The following is a 17,937-nucleotide window of genomic DNA, read 5'->3' as shown; positions in this document are numbered from 1 at the left end:
TAAAGTTTGTTAACTGTTTTTTTTTTGGCATTTGTATATGATATTAAACAATATCTGGGATTTCCCCTCTCTTCAGATAGTATGAGTTTCATATTATTTCCTTCTACTGTTTTCTTAACACTGATAAGAAGTTTATTCAGGGCTTGAGAATTATGAATTGCCAATTGGGAATTGAGAGTAAGAATTTTGTCTTTTGCAGTATGTTGACACTAAAGGTTGACAGAGTCATTTATTCTGATAGCCATCTGAGAACCTTGTAGCCTTATAATGTCTAATTCAACAGGATGACCATTATAGGTGGATGTCAGGAATCCTAAGAGTAAGTTCTTAGCATGGAACCTATAATAAGTACATATCAAAAGATGAATTTGTACAGTGGTTTAAGAAGAGCTTAGATGGAAGTTGGTCGTAACTTTCATGCATTGTTAAAGAGGTATATTTTCAAATATTGTATCTGGGGAGAGAAATAATTGCTTTGACCTCATATAACTTGGCATTTTGTGCCTTGATAAACAAGAGTTTGATAAGGAGTTACAGTTTTTCATTTTATCATGCAAATAATTACAATGTGTGGCACTGTTGCATCAAGGCCAGGAGTGGGTGTTTTATCTTTATACGCACAGTGCGCCAGCCGTGGGCAGCATGCAGATTCTGTGTGTATGCTTCAGACTGCAAAGAAAAGGCAATTTGGAGAATAGAATATGAACCATCTCTGAATAACCAATGAAGATGTTCTTCCTTTTGTTTTTTTAAAGATTTTATTTATTTATTTGAGAGAGAGAGAGCGAGAGAGAGAGAGAGAGAACCTGAACGGGTTAGTGGGGAGAGACAGTGGGAAGAGAGAAGTAGACTCCCCACTGGACAGGGACAAGACTCGGGCCTTGATCCCAGTACCTTGGGATCATGACCTAAGCTAAGGGCAGATGCTTAGTCGACTGAGCCACCCAGATGCCCCAGTAAAGATGTTCTTTTTAGTGATTGAAAAGTAGAGTATATATGATGTTTATATACATATGTATACTTAGAATGTCTTTGCAGATATCTAAATGGGGAACAAAAGAAGATAGGTTTGGTTTTTTTTTTTAAGATTTTATTTATTTATTTGACACAGAGAGATCACAAGTAGGCAGAGAGGCAGGCAGAGAGAGAGGGGGAAGCAGGCTCCCTGATGAGCAGAGAGCTTGATGTGGGACTCAATCCCAGGACCCTGAGATCATGACCTGAGCTGAAGGCAGAGGCTTAACCAACTGAGCCACCCAGGTGCCCCCAAAAGAAGATAGTTTTAGAGGATAAATTGTTAAATGTGAAACACAAACAATTAGATTTTACATTCTATTGAGTCAGTTTTATCTAGTATTAATACCATATTTTTTCCTTTTTGGTCAGTTTTTGCCTGGAATGTTTTTCCACTTTCAACCTTTTCATTCTTGTTATGTTATAAATGAGTCTTGTAAAATGCATATAGCAAGAAGTAAGTCTTTTAAATGATAAATTTAGTCCATTTATATTTATTGGCCTTAGTAGTGTATTTGCCCTAACTGTAGGTTGTGTGTGTGTGTGTAGCAGGGAGTAATATCACTAAAGGAACATAAGTGGTAGCTTAGTAGATTATTTTGATCTCTCCATGTGTGTGTATTCATTACCTTAAAAAACTGCGAGAGAAATCTGATATCAGCATCTAGCTTCTCCAAACCTCTTGACAACTTTTGTAGTTTCTTCTTTTCTTAGCAACAAGTTTCCAAGCTTCCATGAAATCTCTGGGAAGGGCTCTCACAACCTGTTTCTATAATCTAGATCTTGTCCTCTTACTCACAGGGAATGTGATTTCCAGCCTGGTGAGAACCAATCCTCGGTTGTCTGTCAGGTTTCCACTTCAACTTCGAGGTGCAGTCTTGCCTCATTGCATCTAAAGAACCACTTACGGAGCAAGTCCTCCTAGCTGACTACCCAGCTCACTCAGCGTATTTAGCCAGCCCTTCTCACTTGCCCAGGATTCTTCCATCAATGCTGAATGTATCATTGTGGGGAAAATAATCTGTTTGTAACTCATGTCTAAACAATATAAAACTCCAGTGCAACCATATTAACAGTGAACAAAAGAAACATAGCATGTGGTGAGAGAGAGAGAGGGAAAGAACAAGGCTAGAACCAAATGAGTGTAAGGTCTCCAAGAGAGAAGGTCTAAAGAGCCAAACAAGAAAGAGGGAAAGACCCAGAGTGGCTAATGGCAGTGAGGAAAGGTTACTGATGACCATCCACAATCTCTCTTATCCTACTGTGGTGATGTGGATTCATAAACAGACAGAAGTCAGTGTTTCTTCAGCAACAGCATCCCCTGGTTGGGTGGCTGGTTAGGCATAATACACCTATAGGGAAAATTGCATGCTATTAAGTGGGGGGAAAGGTAACAAAGCAGTGTTTGTAATGTTATGTTTGTGTGGTATTTCCATGTGTTTACGGGAAAGTGCCTGGAAGGAGATTAATCAGATGTCAACAATAGCTATCTCTGATACTGAAATTATGGCTATAGCTAAATCTCTTTTCTTTGTCTGTATTAATTTTTTTTTCTGTAATGAAAAAGATAAAGTAAAAACAAGAGTAATATCTATAAGATGAGCCTACTGAACTAGTCCTTAAAGTCCTTGAGTTTCTGCTGTAGGAGTAAAGCCAGCTTGCTGGGTCTGGCATTCTGGAAATAAGAGCTTGTCCTCAGGATGTCAGAATTGCTTGGTGAGGAGACACCCACACAGCTGAGTTCCCATGAACTCAGGGGTTTTGTTGTATTTTGCATTTGGCTTCCTTAACTCTACACCAACCTCCCATATGTTCTTGCTTGACTAAATTCTTGAGGTGAAGAATTTCCTAGTACTGTGTTACAAGCCAGATTCTGCAAGCTTCCTGCTGTCACCTGGAATCCAAGTGATCCTTAGTAGGTAATTTGTACCACAATGTGGGGGAAAGGTGGATAATCTCATATGTTCTATCCAGCACTAAAATTCAGATTGTCTTTCCAATCCATTCGTGATAGTATTCACTGATGTGTTTTAATTTTTATATAAACTTGTAGAAATCACTGCCACTTTAGCTCTAACACCCATCCTCATATATAGTCTTGACATTTGCCTACCTCATAAGAGTCACTGGTGGCTGGAAGACAGCTCAAGGAGTTTCTCAAAGGTGAATAGACATCTTCTAGATGTCTAGAATAGTAGCAATATCAAATTTCTTTGAAATTCAGCTTAAAAGAAGTTACTCATCTTAATGAAAAATGTTAATGATCTAAAGGATAGTACAAGGTGAGGCGAATGCCATGAAAGCAGTGCACACATTGAACTTGTCGAGCACTGTCACTGAGTCTGGTGCCACTGTCAGGGTTCGGAATCTTGGGGCTGACATGTTGTTTGTGGCCCCTGTTTGGAGAGACTTTCCAGCCTTTCTGTCTTCTCATCTTTTTTCACAGTTGGCTACAATGGTATAGGGAAGTATTATCTTTCTCTCTTCCAGAGAGACAACTCATTATTCTCCACCTTTTGTGTGTATCTCTGAGCTCATGAGTTTTCCCTGCTATAAACTGTTGTCACCAGAACATTTTGAGTGCCTAGCATAGAATCTGGCACCTAATCAGTACTTGGTAACTGCTTCCTGTTAGTTGTATCCATTAATCATCGTTGTCATCATTATTTTACTTTTTACCTTTCATTAGTCAATAAGGAATGCTTTCTCTTTTTATTTATTTACTTTTTTAAATCCAGGCTGATAGCAGGATTAATGGCAGGTTGTACAATGTGTATTTTTGCTAACTAGGTTTAGCATCTGAATGCATTTCAGTATTATTTTATTTGATTTGGTGAATTTGTGCTGTTCACTGAGCTAATGTAGTCTGTAACTTCCCTCACCTCAGTGCCACTGTTCTTGTTCAAGGACGCAGACCATAAGGTAGGATGCATCCTGGCGGGGATAGTCTGTGTGGTGGAGAAGATTTAAGACTTTATAAATACCTCATCATGAGGATTTAAGGACATGAGTGTTTAGACTGGAGAATAATGAGAGTGTTTCTTTCAAAGTGGAATACTTTTTTAAAAATTTCAATTCCAGTGTAATTAACAAACTGCTATATTATTTTCAAGTGTACAATATAGTAACTCCTCTTAACTCAGTGCTCAGTATGAAAAGTGTACTCTTAATCCTCATGACTTATTTCACCCATACCCTCACCCAGCTCTGCTCTGTTAACCATTATTCTCCACAGTTAAGAGTCTGCTCTTTGGTTTGTCTCTCTTTTTCTGTTTTGTTAAATTCTGCATGAGTGAAATCATATATTTGTCTTTAACTTATTTCACTTAGCATTACACACTCTAGATCCATCCACCTTGTTGCAAATGGCAAGATCTCCTTTTTTATGGCTAATATTCCATTGTGCATATATACCATATCTTCTTTATCCATTCCTCTGTTGATGAATACTAGGTTTCTTCCATAATTTGTCTATTGTCAATAATGCTACAATAAACATAGGATTCATATATCTTTTCCAATTATTGTTTTCATATTCTTTGGATAAATACCCCATAGTGAAATTACTGGATCACATGGTAATTCCATTTTTAAGTTTTTGAGGAACGTCCATAGTGTTTTCCAAGGTGGCTGCACCAGTGTGCATTCACACCGGCAGTGCACGAGAGTTCTTTTTTCTCCACATCCACACCAACACTTAACAAGAATATATTTTAAAGCTCCCCCAAAACGTTGTTTTAGATAGTGGCATCTTTCCTCTTACTGTCTTGAGGTTTTTTTGCCCTGTAAAATGATCTAGAACCTTATTACAGTGAGATGGTGTACACCCACAGAATACCTCTTAATGCCTACAGGAGGCTGCAAAGTTGTGTCTTGTTGCAAATGTTGAAAGGGTAAAACATTGAAGATGAACTGGACCCTTGGCTATTACTAGAGAAAGTCTTTCTGAGCTGCTCCCACACAGGGAGGATATTTTGAGGATTCTGATTTGTGTTTGAAAGGATATTGGATTTGTCCCCAAACTCCTCAGAGTATATTCTGTGACACTGGCGGGATCTAAATCCAAAAAGTTCTCTGTCATTAGGGTCAGCCCAGCTCTGAATGAGACTATGCAGCACTGGGGTCCCTGAGTGAGTGCCCCTGGTCAGCATTGAATCTGACCTTCAGTAGTTCCATCCCCAGAGGGAATACTGGGCTCCCTGGAGAGAGAAAGCTCTACCTTTGTCCATGGATGCTTTGGCCTTGCTCCATTCCTTAAATCCAACTGACCACGGGGTAGAACGTTCTTTTCATTTATTCTACTGTAATGGTGTTTTCATTTAGTCTCTCACTCAAATCTATATGTAGCCAAAAACTACCTCTAACTCCGTTATCTATTACAATGGTACTGTGTATGTTGTCAGGCCCATTAGGTGATATTTTTGAGCATTTTAAGGAAACAGAGTAAGATACTTCCCTATAATGAGCACATATAATTTTGAATAAGGATCAGTATTTTCCACAATTGAAAACTGTCACTTTGCCTGGCAGTTAAAACACGGGAATCTAAAACTGAGTGAGATCAGTTTGAATCAGTTATTACTCAAAAACGTATATACAACAAGACTTCACGTACCTAATGCCGCAAACCCCAACACTCTCAAAGGTGTTCTAAAACTACTGTGACTCTGACAAAGTAAACAGATAAAGATTTATGTCTGCAGTTGTGAAAACACAACTTGGTTAATGAGGCTTTGGTATTAACCAACTAAAAGACCACAAGATGGCAGGGTTTCTCTAAGAGGCTCACATAGATCTTTAAAGAGTACATTGATGTGAGAAAATTGAAGTGGAACTCAATACAGTAAGAGGATATTTTGAATCCACTCAGAAGTGTGTGACCCAGAATGCAGTGATTCAAAGTCATATAACTTACTGAATTCCAGAAAATAACTTAGAAAATTTCTTAAGGGTTAATTTAATCATTTATTTTGCAGAAAGAGTGTGAGACACTATGCAGGACTTAGAACAGGACGTTATTCATTCCAGCCATATGGATGGATATTATTTATAAAACAAGCTCCAGAATACACACCTCTGTGGGTCAGCACAAAGCCAGACTGGTTTTTTCTATCTTCTAATTCTTTGGCACATTTCAGAGTTTAATCCTGATGGTGGCACAGAGTCCTCAAGAAAAGCATAAATTATGTATACATAGAATTTTCTAAAGGTGGATACATGTATGCTACATTTTAGAACTTACACTGAACAGAATCTGAATGAAGCAGGCTTTTGATATCGCAAATACCTCTTTTCTACTGGGCTGCAGAATGTTAGATTACTCTTAATAAATAATTGCCCCAGCTAAAGATAAAATGATGACCAATGCCATCAACAGAAGATGGATGAATGGATGATAGTTTTACGAATCATGAGTTGTTTGCATTTCCTATGAATAATTAAAGGATGTGCTAGTATCTTTTTTTAATTCAATAAATATTTATTGAACACTTGGCATATATAAATATATAAAGTATTTGCTGAGTCTTTAGATCTATGTCTTTTACTGAATAAGAAATTGGAAAGAAGAGAGCTCAGATTATTCTAGACCATTAACAAACTTTTTTGTTTGTTGGCTTATCATTTGGAATTAAGCCAGAATAAAATACATTGTTTAATTGAATTAACATTTATAAACTGAAAAACCAATGGGAGATACTTGAGTAATTTGGGTTTTGAGAAATATTAAATTAAAATAGAAACTAGGAGTCATTTTCATCCACCTCATCAGTTTTAGGTAAGTCATTCTGTTATCTTTGCTTGCTGGTGGCATTTAGCTTGGAGCCATTTCATCATGGGCCCAATAAATGCTTGGATTATAGTGAATGACTGGTTTTGGAGCTGTAAGTGCCTAACACAGATGATCACTAAGCCATCATGGTGAAGCATGGTTGCTGCAGGTCCATAATTCAAGTGGGCCTTCACTCCAGACTGGTAGGTTCATACCTGCATGAGTTAGCATGTAAACAATTTTCAGCAAAGATGGTATCTCTTCACTCATTTTTAAAGTATTTGATGGGAATAGTAAGCATGAAGGGATGTGGGCTGTACTCAAAGACTGATGGAATCTCATTCATTCCTGATGAATTAACTAGAAAGACTTTCTTCTGTTTAGTATATTTTCAGCTTTATGGTGATTTAGGCAAGTTATTGAGGGTAGTTATTGGGTAGGGTAGAGAAATCATCTGATTAGGAAAAGGAAATATGGAGATTTTGTTTTGTTTTATTATTATTTATTTATTTAAAGAGAGAAGGAGTGGGAGTGGAGAGGGGCAGAGGGAGAAGGAGAGAGAATCATAAGCAGGCTGCATGCCCATCACAGAGCCTGGCACAGGGCTCCATCTCACAGTCCTGAGATTGTGACCTAAGCCAAAATCAAGAGTCAGACGCTTAACCTACTGAGTCATCCAGGCACCCCAGTGTGGAGACATTTTAAATGACTGATGTTCTGTAAGTAGTAATTTAGTTCCACTTAAAAATTAACAAAGGGTGGGGTGCCTGGGTGGCTCAGTCCGTTTAAGAGACTGCCTTCGGCTCAGGTCATGATCTGGAATGGAGCCCTGCATCCGGCTCCCTGCTCGACAGGAGGCCTGTTTCTCCCTCTCCCTCTCCCTCTGCTTGTGTTCCTTTTCTCACTGTGTGTGTCTCTCTCTGTCAAATAAATAAATGAAATCTTTTAAAAAAATTGACAAGAAGATCTTTAAAATCTTTTTTTAAATTTATTTAAAAAATAAATAAAATCTTTAAAAAGAAATTTGATTTTTTTGTGGATGCCACATGATGAGTAAAAATTGAGGTATATGGAATTATTAGGGGAGAATGACCAAAAAGAATCTGTCATGATGAAAGAAGGGTCTAGAAAAACAATTCTGCCAGAGTTCTACCAGATCATAAACAAAGAAATATAACTCTTAATAGATATGACCTTCATTAGTACCCTCCAATTTTTAATGTTGTAAAATTTGACTTTTCCTTGAAGAATTACATAAATGCAGATGGGGTGAACTTTGTGGGAACTCATACATGTAGAAACAGTTAGCAGACTTCAGCTCTAGCAAAGGAGGGAGATTCAAACGTGTTTGGTAATAAATATTTATTCCTTCTGATTACAGCATCTTCACAACTATTTCACAGTGACCCTTGGAATTCCTGCTTGGTGTTCTTACGTCTTTTTCGTCATGGCTACCTTGATTTTTGGCCTTTTCTTGGGTCTGGTAAGAGATAATGCCATTTTTTCTCTCCCACATGGGTTTTATGCAAAACTAGAAAGCAGTCAAGAAAGAAAAGGTGCATAAACAAGTATCATTTTGTGTATGATCTAAATTTACTTTTTTGATACTAATTTCAGTGGTAATTTGAGAAAAATGGAAAGTTCATTAAATTATTATCTCCTAATACTAACCTAAAATATTGTGAAAATGTGTGCTGCCTAGTCAGTTTCCAAGGCAACCAAGTCAGCTGTGATTTCACACATTGCTTCCTTGATTGGAACACTGTGGTGATGAGGCCAAATCTGTGAATTTGTTCCTTGAGAGAACAAGGTGATTTTTTCTTGCTCATATCCCGCAACTGAACCTTTAATCCTGACCTGCTGCTTATACATACAGTTTGGTTATCCTAAGGTGGATTTTGTGAGATAAGATACATAAAAAACACAGTCCTTATTATGAGAAAAAAATAAGATGCAAAGCACATTACCATGTCTTCTTTAAGTATGAAAATTAGTACCTAGCAGGTATTTGCATTTTCTCCATAGATGTTTTGGGTAAGAATTAAAATCATAAATTTGTTTATTTAACTATATAAGCAACTGTAAGAGTTTTGGCAATGTTTTACTCTTTTACATAATTTTTAATCTTTCTTTTATCCATACTGGATCAATATGATCAAGTTTTAAACTCTAATTAAGGAGTTCTTAAAAACCATTGTGCTATATATTAATCACAAACCCCTAAATACTGTATGATAGGAATAATTGATGATTACTAAAAATTTATATAAAAGGACAGACGTTGAAGTTAGATTATCTTCAAGTCTATCCTTACATTGTATAATGCATTTCAGCTTTTTAGTAAGTTCTTCTTTAAAAATAAGCTTAAAATGTTAGCAATAGCTTGTGTGTGTGTGTGTGTGTGTGTGTGTGTGTGTGTATAGCTATATATTGATATATAATTTGTTATGACAAAGCTGTACTTCAAGAAGCCAAGGAGGCTTGATTTTATTTTGCTGCAAACATGCTTACTTCATGCTATGGCTTATATCTGAGATCTGACTGCTGGTGTTAACTCCACAGGTGGGAATGGAACTCAAGATATGTCATTCATTAGGTCACATTAATCTTATTTCTAACCAATGTGACCCTGATGGTCTGGCCTAAAAGGATTTGACTTTGGATGTAAATCTGACTGGATATAAATATGCTTCTCTCATCTACTGTCTGGTGCTAGATTTTTCTAGCAGTGTATTTTAGAGCCCATGAATATGAGGCTTTTGAAGGGGGAATACCATGAAATCCTGGGTTGTTCTCAACTGGAGTTGTAGAGAATGTAGGCTGTGTGTTAACCTATTGAAAGACCACTGGAAAGTCTTCTCAGCATCAAGAGTTTTTGAATTTTATCTTTGAGGTTAACTTTAAGTTCAAGAAATCAGGTCAGGCCTATGTCCTAAGTTCATTCAGAAACTTTGATTTAAATAGTTCAGAAAGGTTGTTAAGATTTGGCTTGAAGAAAGAAGAGAGTTGATTCTAGACTATTCAAGTGATTAAAGGATATAGAATACTATTCCTTAAAGGAAGTTGGGAGGAGAGCTTTCTTTAACAAAAGGATAATGATTTCAAAGCAGTAAGAGTCATACATTTTCTGGTAATCCATTTCCATAAAATACCAAACATTTATCTCTGATTCCTTTTCTACAACTGTAATATATATTTTTAAAAGTGCACAACAGCTAGAATTTTAGCCTTCAGGAAGGTCTGCAGCTGTGCCTTCTGTGCTCTGTGGCACCTTTGCCATTAACTGAGGGCTGAAAGCAGAGCCCAGGTGTGCAATCGTATGGAGCTTGGTCCTGGTGTCCCTGGAAGTTCTTCTCTCTATGAATCTTTCTAGAGTTTAACTTACAGAGTGGCCAGCAGGAGCATGGTATTTTCCATAGAGGAGTGATTTCCTGATCAAATTACTGTTCCCCATAAGCCTAACTATTCTGTTTCCTACTTTTTCCTAATTTTAAAAAGATGAGAAGTCAAAACAAGCCTGCTAGTTTGGATTTTTGTTTGTTTTCTTGGTTGAACCTCGTTACAACTAAAATATGTTACTAAATGTTATTTTTCACCTGTAAACAAAGTTCTCAACCTCTAATTCTACATACTATCTTACTCTAGTGCAGTTTTGCTTGTTTGTTTTGTTTTTGTTTTTTTCAGTTCTGAGCCATCTGTAAACTTGGTATTTGCTGAGGATCCTGCCAAACTTCTGGGGGTGGGGCCTGGTGCACCCAATTGCACCTCTCCTGGCAGGGCTCAGTGGAAGCTCCTACCCTTTGCTCCATGGGACTTTTGTTCCCTGAAGGCTGTTCACACCACTTTAGGGGATGAAAAAAAAAAAGTAACAAATGGCAGCTCCCTGATCTCCAGCCCACAGGCTGAAAGATCACTGCCCCTTCTCTTCAGTGCACCCTCAGGGAAAGGCAGTCAATCCCTTTTGTGTGCGCCAGACTCCTGGACGCCAGACTCCTGGACTCCTAGGGTGCTTGCCCCTCCAGACCCTCCTGGTAGGGAGGAGTGTCCCTCCCACCCACCCCCACCCCCAGGCCTGGCCACTGCTCTGGAGCATTTGCCTTATGGCTCGGCCCCATAGTGCTCCTCCCTGGGGAAGGAGCCAGATCTCGCAGGAGTTGTCACTTGCTTGGACCCCTGCTTGGTGAGTGGTCCCCTGATGGTCAATTTGGTGTAGCTTAGAAGAGCTGGCAGCTGGTGCTACCCACCCACTCTGGACCATGTCCATGGCCTTAAAAGCTGCCTCCTTCAAGTGGCCATTCTTGATCCTTCCCAAACCTAGAACTGGTTGTCGTATCTGTATCTCGTGAATATCTGTCAAAGTGCTTTATTCATTTTTTCTTATGAAATTCATGTTCTATATTGCTTTATAATTAAATCACCATTTTTTCCTTTTTTCCTTTTTTTTTTTAACTTCTCCCTGCAGAAGTTGACATGATACCTGGAACCTAATGAACCAAATTTTGAGTAAAAAATGAATATACAGATGATAATAACTCTGAACACAAAGTAGGGTACTCATCTGATGTTTATGAAGTTGAATCAAAAGTACTATGACTTCTTTAGGTTCTTTAACATTTTAAAGCACCTTTTAAAACACTAATGTATGAAGTAGTAGTATTATTTTAAAGCCCTGCAATTATTCAAAGTAAAGGCACAGTCCAGGAGTTAGCTAGGTCCAAGAAGTGGATTGCCCTTCTAAACAGGCAGCTTCTCTCTGGGTGGATGTTTGTGTTGTGGGGTGCTGTAGGGGAAGGTGTGAAGAATGACTGCAGCTTATTCCCAGTCAGAGAACTGTGCCCTTTTTGACACAATCTGTAGCCTCATCACCGTGGCCCATGCCAGTCCGGGCGCGGAACAGAGATTGGGCGGAACCTGCCTCCAAGGAGCTTGTAGTTTACAAAGGGAGAGGGATGCTTATAGCAAGTAGAAAGTGAGTCATGCTGCAGTAAGGTTGAAGACGAAGCCAAGGCAATCACTGTCTAAAATAGAGTTTAGTTCATATCATCAATGACTTTTCTCACAATTTATTTCTGTAGAAATTTCTTATGGTACTCTTAAGAATTCTAGCCCCTGACATCATCTTTTATTCAGTCAGTGGTTACCCATGGGTGAGAGGCAGCCATATGCAGACTAATTTTGTTTGGCCAGAGGAGTGTTTTTTTAAAAGACCATTTTAGGCTTGGCTGAGAGTATCTATTTTCTTATACCTGTTTGATATACCTATTTTTAATGGGCTCTCTATAGACATTTGACTTTGTGATCCCTGACTCCTGTTATATATTCATAATATTTTCCTACATTGTTTCATTTAAAAAATAGAAGATTCTTAATTGTATCCATGTCTTTTTTGAGGACTTTTGACCAACTGCTAATTAATTGTCTCTGAATGTCTGGTTAAAGAACCAAGGCCTACATTTGAGGTTCTTTACATTTGAGGTAATAAATATCTAGTCACTGTAAAACCACATTTTTCCCTCCAGGTCCTGGTGGTAATATCAGAATGTTTCTATCTACCATTTCCAAAGCATTTATCTGAACACACTGGTAAGTATGACAAACTCATGTGAATAGAGTATTTTTGGAATTCTGTGGTGTACCCTTTTGTGCTCAAAGAGATACTAGATTCTTCCCCTGTAATTCAGTAGGTATCCAAACTATCACCACTACCAAATTCTTTGAAATGTATTCTCTACATCAGATTTGAACAAAGGTTCTTTTTTTTTTTTCTTAAATTAGGGAATACTTCATTTTGGCAATTGTTTTTTCCCTTTAAGTGTATGCCCTTCATCAGTTAGTTGATACCTTTTCCTTCATTCAAACTGGAATGAAGGAGGGGAATTCATATTTATTGAGTCTCAACTGTGTACCATTAACTCTCCTAAGTCCTATAAGAACAGTTTTCCCAAATCCTTGCACTACCCCACACCATTTGTGGGACTCAAGAGCCTTGGGTTGGCATGCTTTTATTCCTAGTTTTGAGACTCTGCGTGAAGACTTTTATGAGACTTTATAATTGTTGCATTTTATGTGGGAGTTTAAATAAACTTCTGTTTCTTTTGAGTTCTTGAAGTTGTGAAGGCTTGGAGGCTTTCATAGATAATTAGAAAATATATTGTGTTTAGAATTCTTAAAAATCACAGAAATACAGTTTAAAGTAACTTAGGAAAAAAAGGAAAATTTATTAACACATAATTGCAAGATCCAGGGATTTCTGGCTTCAAGTACACCCCAAGGGATGTTGGGTTTCCGCTTCTATGTGGCTGATTCAGGGGCTGTCAACAACCCTAACTCGCATATTATCAGCTGAACAAATCCTTTGGGAAGACAGAAGGCTTATCCCCTTGACTCTGGCTGAAAGCTCCTGGGAAGTCCTGTGATTGGCTTGACTTAAGTCACATTTCTCAACCAATCACCTGACTAGTGGGTGGGTCACAGAGTGTTCTGTAAGGTACCAAATACAAAGCATGAAGGAACCTTTGCCCTCTGTTCTTTACCAAAGTCAGCAGGGCCAGGGAAATCTCCAGACAGGATCAGGGAAGCCCCGGATGGAGGTAGGACACCATCAGCTGAGGTCCATGCTGTGGACTAGCACAGCTTCAGATTGGAGAAAACTGTCACGTACCCCCCCATACCCCCAACCCCGGCTTCATTTCACGACTAAACACCCTCGATGGCCTGCTGAGTGATCAGTTTATTGAGAGGATGTTCCCTTCTGTTCCCTCCACAGAGCAGACCCGGAAGTCAGAGGAGGCTCACAAAGCCGAACAGCCGCAGGACGCAGAGGAGGAAAAAGATGATTCGAATGAAGAAGAAAACAAGGACAGCCTTGTAGATGATGAAGAAGAAAAAGAAGACCTTGCTGATGAGGACGAAGTAGAGGAGGACGAGGAGGAGGACGGCTCGGTCGCCCTCGCGGAGGAGGAGAGGAATGACGCCCAGGACCAGGGGCCCCTGAGGGAGGCCCAGGAGGAGGGCGAAGCTGAGCCTAAGGAAGACTTGCCTGAGCCGCCCGGTGCCGCCCACACTGAGGTGGCGGAAGATACACTGAGGCAGCGCAAAAGCCAGCACGCCGCAAAGGGACCACAGGTCTAATGACAGTATTTCCGAGCATTCAGACCGAAGGAGTAGGTCCGCTTCCCTCGGGTCTGCAGTGTAAATCAAATCCTTATTTTTTCCTGAATGAGCAAGCTTCTCTAAAAAAAGTGATCTCTAGTCATGTAGTCTCTGGCATTGAGCCTCATGTAGGTTAATGAGAGCGTTTCAGGCATGACAATCAGGAAAGGGAGAGACAAACCGGGTGTGGGGATCTGTCCGGGGACTTGGGATGGGCACACCTTCACTGGCTTGAGGCTAGAGAGTCCTGACCAGGGAAAGCAGCCCGCAGGCGCCATAACACGAAAGCCAAGCACCACGACCATCCTCACAGCGCATGGGAGGGAGTTCTTGCAGAAGTCTTCTGTGTTAGTATTTGTTTTTGTCAAACTGTAAGAGATATCAGCCACGCGGTGCGGAAACGCTTTTCCAGAGATAGAAACCGTGAGGGCCCTGGATATTATGGTAGAAGAGAGCTTGGACGCCATCCAACTCTCCGATCCTCCTTTGTTAGGATTTACTTCTTACCTTTAGTATTTACAACTTTCCCACCACGGGCCTGCAGGCGCCCCACGCTCTTCACAATACTTCCTCAGTGAGCGGCCTCCGGCAGCCGCCGCTTCCCATCAGCCGCCTTCATTCTGACTTGAGGGTTTACATAATCCAGAACCAAAGCCCACGGAGCCGTGACTGCCAAGCGTCTTGAATGAAATGTTGTAACCTTTGGAGATTCAAAAGGGAAGCAGGGATTTTACAGGAGAGATTTTTGTTGTTGTTTGCCAAAACGTAGTAATTTTTTTTTTCCAAAAGGTTCCTTTAGCAATATTCTTTTTGAAGCCAGAAGTGCCCTAAGTGTTGCCCAGGACAAGGTTGTCTTGTGAAGAGAACTTGAATACTTTGTTGTTTTGCTTCCATCTCAAGGGGTTCCCTGGCTCTTGAACCACTTTAATATTAACTGCAAAACCATTTCTGGTTTTCTTTCAGTGATGTGCTTTTGGTGAAAGAATTAATGAAAGTGAATATCTGGAAATGAAAGATTTGGTTTCGTTTCCTTCTTCCTTAATCTTGTAAAGAATTTTATCCCTGTAAATCTCTCAATACTCAATCTACTAAAAGTACCCAAGGGGCCCGATTTCTTTTAAAGAATCCATCCATCTACTTCTGCCTTACCTGATTTATGTCTTAGAATAAATTCATAAAATTAGATTCCAAGCTTATGAAAGATGTCTAAAGTTGATCCTACACCCCTTGGGTCCAGACAGAAAAACAAGTAATACAGGTTTATGAAATTCAAAAAGTTTCTGTCATCTTTATAAAGAAATATGCAATATACTCCTGTCTGGCTGTTTTGATAACCCTTACCTTGTATTAACTTTGAACACAGGCTCCCTAGAGGAGGGGGAGGTGCTGAGACCCTCCACCCTCGAGTGGCTGAATGGGCCTGTTGCAAGCCTCACACAAAGGGAGTTTTTATTCTGACAGAGTCCAATTTTTAGAGATGGTTATTTTTCATCTTTCTAACTCCGTTACCTGACAGTCTCATCCCCCAGTACTATGAAGTTCATGAGGAGTCGCCAATAGTTTTTCTCTTCGCAGCAACAGCACCTTGAGTTTGAGGCCATCACAGAACTGACAGACTGGGAAAACCTTGACTTTGGCTCATTTCCTACCCCTCCTGCCATGTACGTCTCTAACACATCCTCAGCCCAAGCACCATGGTTCTGATGGTGGCAGCTCCATCTCCCTGATCATGGAAAGCTTTTCTGGTTCATTGCTGAGCGGAGTCTGTGCTTCTCTCACTGGATTTCTTTCTCCTATAATCAGCTGAAACAAAGTTTTCAAAGATCATTAAGTTCAAGTTCAGAGGTATGGAATAAAGTTTTCATAGTTTGGCTTTTCTGCATAATACCTCCCCCCTTTCCCACTCCTCATATTTAAAAAAAAAAAAAAAGTTTTTAAAGTGGAGTATTTGACCAAAAGGGAAGGAATGAAGAAATAAAATCTATTTTTGCTTTTTATGAACATAAGGCCAATTTTCTACTGGACCCCAAATAATACCTAATTATACAACAAGAGAAATGTATGTTCTTTCTCAACAATACTTAAAAAAAAAATCGGAGGAAGAGGAGAAAACAGCTTAGAGAAGAAGATCCACGAAAAATTGAAGCTTCTGTGGCTATAGGAACCATTTTTTTTTTTTTTTTTTTAATATCCTGGCAAAAAGTGGGGTTTTTACTAAATGGCTGGAAAAGTACACATCTAATTTAATTTCTTTTCACTTACGGCCTGTAGGTTTGTTTTCAGTATTTACTGAATAAAAAACTACAGGGAAAAATGTCAACCTAAAATAATTTGAAATTAGATTAACATTCCAATAGGCTTTTATGGATTTTTTTTCCTGGAGATAATCTATTTAATCCAGAAGTCAAATGTGTGGAAACATGATTTTGATTAAAAAAATAAAAAATAATCATGCTTCCCTATGTTGCAATATCAGTTTTCTAATTATAGAAAAGTATTTTATGTAAATCAAAATTAGGAAAATTAAATAAAAGTGACTATAGACTGTACTGGGGTGCAGTGTGTTTTGCATGAGTAGTTGGAGCAGGGTTCTTTTCTCTGATGAGAGGGAAAATCTGAAACTTCTAGCTACCTTTTATTAGTTTGTTTTATCATTCATCTCTTGCTAGATCTGCTCTACCACCCCAGCTTGCTTAGAGATCTCCTATTGGAGCTATGGATAGGCAATCCCACTTCTTTCTTTTTCTTTGAAGTCTAAGCACTGAATGGGGTAACAGGCAGTACTCATTCACTTCACAGGTCCCTGAACCTCACCTCACGGGTGCACACTTACACTTTATCTGGTGTGTAAGGGCCCAGTTAGCACAGGCCTCTCTAACTACAAAAAGAAATCCAAACTAACGACTGTAATAAAAAGTAAAGAAGCTTTAGCCAGGTTGGCTTTTAGCAGGGGAGAAAGTCAAATTTTGACCTTTTTATGGCCCAAATCCTGGTTGATAACTACAGCATTGCTGCGTGATTTGAGGATATGTAAGTCTGCAGAGCCGGCATCCTGTAAGACCTTTGGGAAAGGATGAGAAAAAATGTCTTCAAAGGCGAGCACTTAGCCTTTATGTTTTTTTACAACCAAGTCTTTAAGAGTGGAGCCTGTATGCTGCTTTCCAGGATGGCAAACATCAAAGAGCCCAAATATATGTGAACAATAAGGTCCACCGAAGATTTCAGTATAAAATGTTAAATTGGTATGAATTCAGGGAGAGAAAGAAGGGAAAGATTGGTGCTTTCGCTAATGTGTATCAACTCATCTCTGTCCAGCTCAGTATTGAAGTGTTATTTCTGCCAGTATTATAAGTGTGTAACAGACCCATCCTGTCAAATACAACATTTTGAAAAGTATTCATGTGAATCTTTTGTGCCAACGGAAAAGTTCCTTCTTGTTCAGCATTGTTACCTTAGTCTGATGTTTCAATCCTCTTCGGATCAGTTCCTCTTGAAAAACCAAATGATGATGAACCTTGATGGGGCAACCTTTTGAGCAGCTTTTCTGAACCAGGAGATTTGGTTAGAAGGCCTTTGGTGGTTTCAGACCGGCACATGGCCTTCAGATGGCTTCTTCTTGGTCAAGTTTCGTGGGAACTGTGCCCCTGCAAATGTGTGACTCAGATCATTTTCACATGTTTCTGATGTAGTTTCGTTGTATTTGTTACTAAATAGCTTCTTTGTGCAAATGCAGTTTTTACACTAAAAATGCTGTTTATTTGTATTGTAATACATTATAAATTTGTTATTTATATTGTTTGTAATAGTCTTAATTATTTAGCTCAGTGATATTTAATTATGTTTCTCTTCATCCATGTGTTCTTTGCTTCCTCAGAGAGCATCTGCAGCATCTGGAATGGGGAATCAAAATACGAGTCTCGAGCAGTACACTGCTTGAATTACAAATCACCTTATCACAAAATTATATACAGTCTTTGATTATACATGTTTTTATTTTATTG

At 39.0% G+C, this 17,937-nt stretch overlaps 1 protein-coding gene across 1 annotated transcript in view; it reads left to right on the top strand.

Moving 5' to 3' along the window:
- The window catches only part of TMX4 (thioredoxin related transmembrane protein 4), a 42,666-nt gene extending 24,939 nt beyond the window's left edge, over nucleotides 1-17,727 (top strand). Inside the window, exons 6-8 of the mRNA XM_059133973.1 lie at nucleotides 8,166-8,267; nucleotides 12,304-12,367; nucleotides 13,551-17,727. Of these exons, the coding sequence (XP_058989956.1) occupies nucleotides 8,166-8,267; nucleotides 12,304-12,367; nucleotides 13,551-13,915 (531 nt within the window). The 3' untranslated portion in view covers nucleotides 13,916-17,727. The remainder of the gene's footprint in view (nucleotides 1-8,165; nucleotides 8,268-12,303; nucleotides 12,368-13,550) is intronic.
- The last annotated feature ends 210 nt before the right edge of the window (nucleotides 17,728-17,937 follow it).

The sequence above is a fragment of the Mustela lutreola genome, chromosome 9 (assembly GCF_030435805.1).
Source record: "Mustela lutreola isolate mMusLut2 chromosome 9, mMusLut2.pri, whole genome shotgun sequence".
NCBI classification, from domain to species: Eukaryota; Metazoa; Chordata; class Mammalia; order Carnivora; family Mustelidae; genus Mustela; species Mustela lutreola.
This window is presented reverse-complemented; position numbering and strand designations above follow the sequence as displayed.